Source organism: Suricata suricatta, chromosome 13 (assembly GCF_006229205.1).
Source record: "Suricata suricatta isolate VVHF042 chromosome 13, meerkat_22Aug2017_6uvM2_HiC, whole genome shotgun sequence".
NCBI classification, from domain to species: domain Eukaryota; kingdom Metazoa; phylum Chordata; class Mammalia; order Carnivora; family Herpestidae; genus Suricata; species Suricata suricatta.
The window spans coordinates 80763452-80772245 of NC_043712.1; the positions used below are offsets into that span (position 1 = coordinate 80763452).

General features: G+C 50.3%; 1 protein-coding gene across 3 annotated transcripts in view; it reads left to right on the forward strand.

Moving 5' to 3' along the window:
* The window catches only part of DOCK8 (dedicator of cytokinesis 8), a 212618-nt gene that overhangs the window by 198569 nt on the left and 5255 nt on the right, over positions 1-8794 (forward strand). For all 3 annotated transcript variants that reach the window (XM_029920954.1, XM_029920952.1, XM_029920953.1), the window contains 3 exons: positions 1006-1242; positions 3621-3764; positions 5016-5122. In XM_029920954.1, the coding sequence (XP_029776814.1) occupies positions 1006-1242; positions 3621-3764; positions 5016-5122 (488 nt within the window). The remainder of the gene's footprint in view (positions 1-1005; positions 1243-3620; positions 3765-5015; positions 5123-8794) is intronic.

Consider the following 8794-nt stretch of genomic DNA (forward strand, 5'->3'; position numbering starts at 1 on the left):
AGTTCTAGGAGTTTTGACAAACACATGTAACCACCACCACAAAGAGTTCCATCACCCCAAAATATGTCCCCCATGCCCCTTCCTTCTGCCGTTAGCCCCTGACAGTCCCTGGTCTGTGGTCTGTCTCTGTAGTTTGCCCCTTTCCAGAATGTCGTATAAACGGACACCTCTAGTAACAAGTACAGACCTTTGGGTCTGGCTGCTATCACTTCACACAGTGCATATGGGATTCATCCATGTTGTGGCAGTTTTTCATTTGTATTTCTGAGTGGTAGTCTTTTTTTTAATATTTATTTTTATTTTTAATTTTTTAATGCTTATTCATTTTTGAGACAAGAGAGGGACAGAACGTGAGTGGGGGAGGGGCAGAGAGAGAAGGAGACACAGACTCTGTAGCAGGCTCCAGGCTCCAGAGCCTGATGCGGGGCTTGAACCACGAACTATCTTGTCTGTTATGAATTCTACTGCTCGAGACGGTGTGGACAGGTTGTTGTGTGCACGTGAGTTTTCCTTTCTCTTGGGCACACACATCAGAGTGGGGCTGCTGGGTCGTACGGTCAGTGTCCTCCCTTTGTGTCAGAAGCCACCACCCTGCGTTGGAAGGGCAGTACCCGTTTCCACTCACGCCATCCGTCTCTGGAAGTTCCAGCTCCGCTCCATCCTTGGCAGCGCTCCGTATTGTCGGTTTCCTTTAGTTTGGCCATTCTCCTAAGCGTACAGCAGTCACGGTTGTTCTGGAAAGGAAGGCTCATCTGTTGTGAATAGCAGTTAGCGACCTTGCATACCAAGTCTCAGGTGGATGAGTTAGCTCTGCTCGGAGGGCCAGCTTGCAGACCTGACTTCACCCGGGCACACTGCCCAGTCCTTCTCACACTCCGTCCTGTCCCTGGGGGCGCCGAGCAGGGAGGCTGACCTCACCTGTGTTCCGGCGTGCCTCCCCGGGGCCTCCCAGCTGGGGCTTCACAGACGGGATCATCCCCTCCTTCTCCCACCTTGTCCCCGCAGGCCTACATACAAATCACCTTCGTGGAGCCCTACTTCGATGAGTATGAGATGAAAGACAGGGTCACCTACTTCGAGAAGAATTTCAATCTGCGGAGGTTCATGTACACCACGCCCTTCACGCTGGAGGGCCGGCCGCGGGGGGAGCTCCACGAGCAGTACCGGAGGAACACGGTCCTCACCACCATGCACGCCTTCCCCTACATCAAGACCAGGATCCGCGTCATCCAGAAGGAAGAGGTAACTGACTGAGGTCACCATGGAATGCATGAGTCCCCTCCCAGGATGATGCACCCTTCCTCCACACCCCTTCCTGGCAGACTGGAGTGAAACTCCGAGCGGGGCCCACTTGAGATATCACCGTGGGGGTCTGCCTCTGATGGTCATGGCCCCAGGGAACCCCATGTAGGCAGCTCCACGTTTCATAGCGCTACTTTATATTTAAATATTGTCCATTTTTGAATTTAGATCTTTAAGATAAATATAATGATATCCCTATGTGATTTATCGTGTGTATTTTCATGATATGATTATAGGAAATATATACTTAGATTTTAAATATTTTACAGTCAATTTTTATTTATCTGGAAGCTTACAGTTGGGTTATTAATTGTCAAAGATGGGAGCAGCAAGTGAGTAGCCTGTGAGCTGGCAGTGAGCTGGAAGGAGGCTCCACGCAAGGTACATAAGGAGACCAACTGACTTCCAGTCCCCGAGTCCTCCGGTGGCCTTGCCCAAGACCGTTATTTCCCTTCGGTTTCCTCATCTACACGCTGACTGCAAGGACCCCTTTCTCTTCCCTGGTTCTTTGTACAGTGGAAGTCTTTGAACCCACTGTAATGCAACCGATCAAGAAGGTGTCTCAAAATTAGGCACAGGGTAAACATTCTATTTTACTTAAAAATACGTAAGTGTACATTTATTTGCCATGTACCTGATACAGAGCCCAGCCTTCCTTGTGGTTTGGGGTTGGTGGGTGACAATTCAGCGTTGTCTCGTTGTCTCTCTTGTATAGACCCCACCCATAATACACCATGCATAATTTTCCATTTTCACTTCTATAAAACAGAGGGGGAGCTTGGAGATCCTTGCTAAACAATACGAGGGCAGAGTCCTTCTGGATTTCGTGACTTTTTCGCCCCTAGCCTTTTACAGTTGTCTCATGCACACCTAATGTGACAGGAATCTTTATAGCAACTTGCTTTCATGGTGTCCTGCCCTGGCATACACTTGGAAACCATTCTAGTTCTTTCCACACCCACCGTTCATCAGTTTATGCATTATTTAATTAGATTAGGTCATTAAAATAACAGGCGTCGTCATGTGGGTGAACACAGAGGTGAACTTTGATGAACAAATACCTCATCGGGCAGGAGCAGAAGGGACTGAGCTCACTGCCCACCGGCTAGGGCGTTCGGCAGCCACATCAGAGTGGGGGAGGTGAGGGAAGTCCTGAATGAGTGATTCGGCTAATAGGAGGTTGGTCTAGAAGGCATCTGTTCTGTTTCTTACTGTTTTGGACTTTTCAACACGAGGGCAGGTCGGCCTGGCACGGGAATAAGCTTGTGGTCCCGACGAGTGCCCACACAGCGCTGCGTGACCATTGCTAGGTCCTTGCGAACCTCAGCGTGTTAGATTGCTGGGGCATTCGTAACAAAGGGCCTTGAACCAGAAACGTGTGGTCTCGCAGTTCTGGAGGCCACGGTCCAAGTCAGGATGTTGGCAGGATTGATTCCTTCCAGGGGCCGAGAGGGAAGGATGCGTTCTGGGCCCCTCTCCTTGACTAGTGGATGACTGTCTTTTCCCTGTGTCTTCATAGCCTCTCTTCTCCGTGTATCTCTGTGTCCAAATTTCCTCTTCTTATGGGGACATCTGTCATGTAGGGCCCACCCTTATGACCTCTCTTAAACACAATTTCCTCTATAAAGACCCTGTCTCAGGGTCACATTCCGAGGTACTAGGGAATTAGGACTTCAGGATATGAAGTAAGGAGGGGGTGGTATACAACTCCACTTACAACTTTCAGGAATTGCCCTGCCCCAAACCCACAGAACTTGGCAATCAGCAGGTGGACCCTTAAGAGAATTCTATTAACTAGGAATTCACCTTCAGGGTGAGTTGGACAAGGCATAAATGATGCCAAAATCATATTATGGTGCAGAAAAAAAAACTTTTGAGTAGGGTGCTTGTAATACCTTTCCCAATGATCAGTCAAGTAACTTGTTCAATAATGGGGGAGGAAAAAGTAAAAGTGTAGAGAGAGCAAGGATTTTGAATGCAGACATCATTGCAATTAAATCCTGAGCTCCCTACTTAGCACCTGTCTCATTGTGGGGCACTTCATTCACTTTACAAACCCCCCTTTGCTGTCAAGTGGACAGAATGCAGAGGTTGTTTATTTAAAGTACTCACTGAGAAATGCAGGCCAAGTCCCCGGAACCCAGGAAGTGTTCAAGAGATGTCAGGCCCTGCCTTCCTCTTCGCCCATCCAGATCATTATAATTACTCTGAGAGGCCCCTTCCCGGCTTCTGCAGACCCGGGTCTCTCCTGGCCCCAGGTTTGTTTGTGGCTTATAAGACCAGACAATGACTTCCCTACACTTATGTCTTATATTCAGTTTGTTTTGACACCAATTGAAGTTGCCATTGAAGATATGAAGAAGAAGACCCTTCAGTTAGCGGTCGCCATCAACCAGGAACCCCCTGATGCCAAGATGCTTCAGATGGTGCTGCAGGGCTCCGTGGGAGCAACTGTGAACCAGGTGAGCAAAGCCAGCTGGCGGCCACCCCTCTGCTTCCTGTTACTTTGGTTTCCATTAGGTGTCTACACCGTCCTCCTTGAGGTTGATGAGGAGTCTGGTCCACACATACATAGTACCCTTGCCTTAGACCTGACACTTGTGAGGCCTCTTCTGCTTCATCTAACAACCCCCGGGGAGAAGAGAAGTCCCAGATGTGAGCGGACCATGATGAAGGAGTCCCATTTTTACAGAGAAGTCTTCACTGTGAGGCCAGACGTGGCCGTGTGTTCCAGATCTGGGGCCCTGTTGCAGAGAGCTGGCTCATGCCCGGTTGTGGGAGAGCTGTTACAGAGCTCGGGACCCATCCAGCGATGCCCGCAGGAGACCGGGGAAAAGGTCTGGAACATGGAGGCCCTGGGTCAGTCACCAGAGGAGCCCAGCGTGCCAGGGCCTTGTCAACCGCAGTGTCCTTGAGCCATCTGACCAAGCCAGACATTCTCAGACCCAGGAGAATCCTCGCTCCCAAACTCCGCACGCAACTAAACCTCGCTCCCAAACTCCGCACCCTGGCTTCATACTTTCTGTCCAGGAGGCATCCTCAATTTCAGATCCAGACCTGCTCTTGTCTATACCTCCACTCACAAACCCACTGAGTGTCGTGAGTTTTTTCTCACTCAGTGCACCTGGACTGCCCTGCAAAAACTATCCAGATACTATCAGGGGAGCAGAAATAGCCCAGAGGAGACATGACTGTTATATTTCCAAGATCAGAAAATAATTAGGAAGTCTTTGCTGTAAGTCCCGATCCTTTGATGAAAATGGAAGACCTTACAAGCCCACAACCACGGACTATATATGTAGGACGCGCATTTCTGACTCAAGCCAGCAAATACACAAAATGGTGCCCACCACTAGGCAGCCAGAGCAGTGAATGTGAATGGTGAGATCAGGACACTCCCCGGTTTTAGAAAAGCAACTCGAAGCACATCCCCCATGCTGCAGCAGTATTACCTTTACATATGAAGAACCTATTATTAGTAGCTTTTTATTAAGAAAATACATGCATACCTCTGAGTATTCTCCTAAAACCCCAGACTCCTAAGAAATCAGAGTGTCCTGAGAAGTTCAGGCCCTCCCTTGGTGTTTTGCTTTGACTGTGATCAAACTAACTACAGAATTCAGTGCTCAAACTAAGGAGTCACTCCAAGATTTTCTCCCGAGTACTTCCAGTTTCTTTCCAGTGTCTTATTGTTCTGTGACTTTTTCCAACAGGGACCACTGGAAGTAGCCCAAGTGTTCTTGGCCGAGATCCCAGCTGACCCAAAGCTCTATCGGCATCACAACAAGCTGAGGCTGTGCTTTAAGGAATTCATAATGCGGTAAGAAGGAAGATGGCCCGGATTTCAGGAGAGCAGTGGTTCTCAAGCAGCTATAGCATCCCCTGAGAACTTGCTAGAAAGGCAAATTCTCAGGCACCAACCAGACCTACTGAATCAGAATCCCGAGAAGCGGAGCCCAGGCCCGCAGTCTGAGTTTTACCAAGCCCTCTCGGGGTTCTGAGGCACACTCACATTGAAGAATCACTGCGGTAGAACAGCGACACGTAGTAATGGGCATGTAAACTGTAAAGTGCATGCGTGTTTAATGTCCCGTGTGTGCCTCACACATCAAACAGGTATTACCACCAGCCTCATTTTGCAAAAGGGGAGAGAGAGGTTCAGAGATGGGAGGTGACTTTGCCTAAGGTCATGTAGCTCTTTAGTAGGAGAGCAGAGTTCAAGGTCAGGTCTTCTGAATCCACGTAGCCCGCACCTCCCTCAATGTGCTGATTGTCCATGATGCTTTCAAGTCCACAAGGGGGTTGGCACTGTCTTTATCATTTTTAATATCACACAATAACTTATTTTTAGTATCTTAAGAGCCGACTCTGCCTCACATTTGGTAAAGGAGAGATTCTAAAACTGAGCTTTATCAGAGGAATAGACTCTCTGGCAGTTTCCATCGTCAGACCAGCCTCTTCTCTGCTCCTGGATTCTGCAGTGAGGTTGGCATCAGAGGAGCCTGTTTGGGGGGCGCCGGGATGGCTCAGCCAGCGGAGCATCTGACTTTAGCTCAGGCCGTGGTCTCATAGTTTGTGAGTTCAGTTCCTGCAGCGGGCTCGCTGGCGTCAGCATAGAGCCTGCTTTGGATCCTCTCCCTCACTCTCTCTCTTTCCCCCATTCGTGCTTGCGTTCGCACTCTCTCTCTCAAAAATAACAACATTTGAAAAAAACAGCCTGTTCAGGCTTCATAGGTCTTGCGAACGTCGGAGCTCATCTTCGAGCATGGACTTGGAAGCTCTTGGCAATGCAGACAGGTACAGCAGCATCTCCTGTGGTCCGAAGACGAGCGATTTGAAGGATGCGATGGTCTTTCACTGTAAGAGGGAATGACGTCAGGAAAATGTGTACCAATATCTCTCCTGATCCAGACCTCAGAGCAGCGTGTTAAGTATAGGAATAAACTCACTAGGCAGATGGAGAATAAAGGAGACTAAAAGTGAAAGTTCGTTAAAATCAGTAAGACTAGAGATACCCCTCTTGCGCAGGCTCTGCTGGGGAGAGATCTGCACACTCGCTCCGTGTGGAGGAGACTCACCTGATCCTGCAGTGTGTGTCTGTGTGTCTGCGTGTCTGTTTGCACCTGTATACCCACACGGCACACACACACACACACACACACACAGGTTGTATGTATTAATGTTTCCATATTTGAATTGTGCCCTGGATCTGATAGCAATTCTGACATTACACAAAAGCCACATTTTCTTTAGTAACTAGTACATTTTTACAGAACCAACACCTAGAAAAATATTGGGGGAATTTTTTAAAAACCTAATTCCTTTGCACACACCTTCATATAAAATGAGTGATGGCAGTGCCTGGGTGGTTCAGTCGGATTAAGCATCCGACTCTTGATTTTGGCTCAGGTCGTGATCTCATGGTTCATGAGTTTGAGCCAGCGTGGACTCTGCTTGAGATTCTCTCTCTCCCTCACTCTCTGCCCCTCCTCTGCTCATGCACACGCACACGCGCGCACATACACACACACACACACACACACTCTCTCTCTCTGTCTAAATAAACTTTAAAAATAAATAAGTAAATAAATCTAGCTATGGCTGGAGACCCCTGAAGCTGGCAGCAGCCCAGGCCTCTCTGAGCCTCTGAAGTGTTTCATGAGTCAGGGGGTGACCTGGTGTGATGTCAGCTGGGGACCGTACAGCTGAGTGTCCCTCTACTCCCGAAGGGACGCATCTCTGCGTGGCTAAGCCCCAGCACAGGGTCGCACGTGTGACACGCTGTCGGGAGCGCAGGAAATACAGCGCTCCGGGGTTCAGAAAGGAAGAGAGAAGTCTCTGTGGAAACGAGACAAAACTTTGTCTTGAATATTTAGGTAGAACAGAGGGGGGGCGGTCGGAAGAGGGAGCCGTGCCCGGTAAAGCAACCGGCCCCGACCCTCAGGGTGCCTCTGGGCTCCTCAGAGTCCGCAGGAGCAGCATGGCCTGGGGAGCCCCAGAGCACAGGAGGAGAGAGAGAGCCGTCCCGGCAGGTGGGCTCTGAAATGAACCAAAGTAGAAGTACAAAAGCCAGCTTGCCAAGAGGAGAGTGATGTTGTGTCTTAGTCTGTAAATCGGAAGCCGTCACTATGAGCCGCCCGAGAGGAGACCTCCTCTCCCCGCGTGGTTGCACTGCTTCTCGCGTCCCCCCAGCAAGTCAGAGCCCTTTGATGAGCAGAGTAAATACCGGGTCACATTGGCGGCTCCCAGCTGTGTCCCGCCCACTCTCTGCCTTGGGAAGGCCGAGGTGACACAAGAGTGGAAAGTACTGGGGGGCCGCACAGCTCCTCGGTCTCCCCGGGAGAGCTCCCGCTGCTCAGCAGACTCGGGCGGTGGGGCCATGAGCCCCGATCTCCAAGGTGAACGTGAGCGGGCCCCCCGATGCCTCTCCAGGGACAGCGTGGTCGCCGAGGGCCTGGCCCGAGAGCCGCCCTGGCAGGTGCTCCACAGCTGCCCCGCAGTGTGACAGCCGGCTGCCAGGCCAGGCCCTCGGTCCCCTCCCGCCTCTTCCTGCCATGACAGGGAACACCTCGGGGGTTCAGAAGCCAAGACAGTGAGATACACCATTCCGTTTCCTTCCGCTGCTCCCCAAAAGGCTGAAGTCATTCTAGACACTGCAGCATGAGCCGATCTGGGCTTTTTAGTTTTCTTCTTAACGTTTGTGCCTTAGCTCAGGCTCCTGTAACCAAATCCCAAAGACTGTGTGGCTCGCACAACAGACATTTATTACTCACAGTGTTGGAGGCCGGGAAGGCCAAGAGGAAGGTACTGGCAGACCGGGGTTCATGGTGAGGGCGAGGGCTCTGGTGCTGGGAGGCTGGGGTCCCCGGGGAGGGCTGGCCTGCTGGGAGGCTGGGATCCCTGGTGACAGCTGGCCTGCCGGGAGGCCCCCCCACCCCACCCCCCGTCACAGTACCCTCACATGATGGAGCAAGGAGGAGGAAGGAAGCTCTCTCATAAGGGCATGAATCCTGTCACGTGCATCCCATCCCCATAGCCTAATTTGTTTATTTTTTAAAATACTTTTATTGCTTTTCTTTCTTTCTTTCTTTCTTTCTTTCTTTCTTTCTTTCTTTTTTTTTTTTGAGAAAGAGAGAGCAAGCCTGAGTTGGGGAAGAGCGAGAGAATCCTGCACTGTCAGCACAGAGCCTGATGTGGGGCTCGAGCTCACAAACCATGAGATCATGACCTGCACCTAAATCAAGGGTTGGACACTTAACCTCCTGAGCCACCCAGGCGCCCCACCCCCATGGCCTAATTTAAACCAAAATTCCTCTTACAGGCCCTGCCTCCAGATGGGGCTTCCACACAGGAATTTGGGGAGACACACACCTACAGTCCATAACATTATCTGAACTCCCTCATCCTTACAAAGACTAAGTGATTTTTAAATCTATTTTTATACTTAAGTAAAAGATCACATCCTCAACGGCTGTGTTTAGGGGAAGTAGTT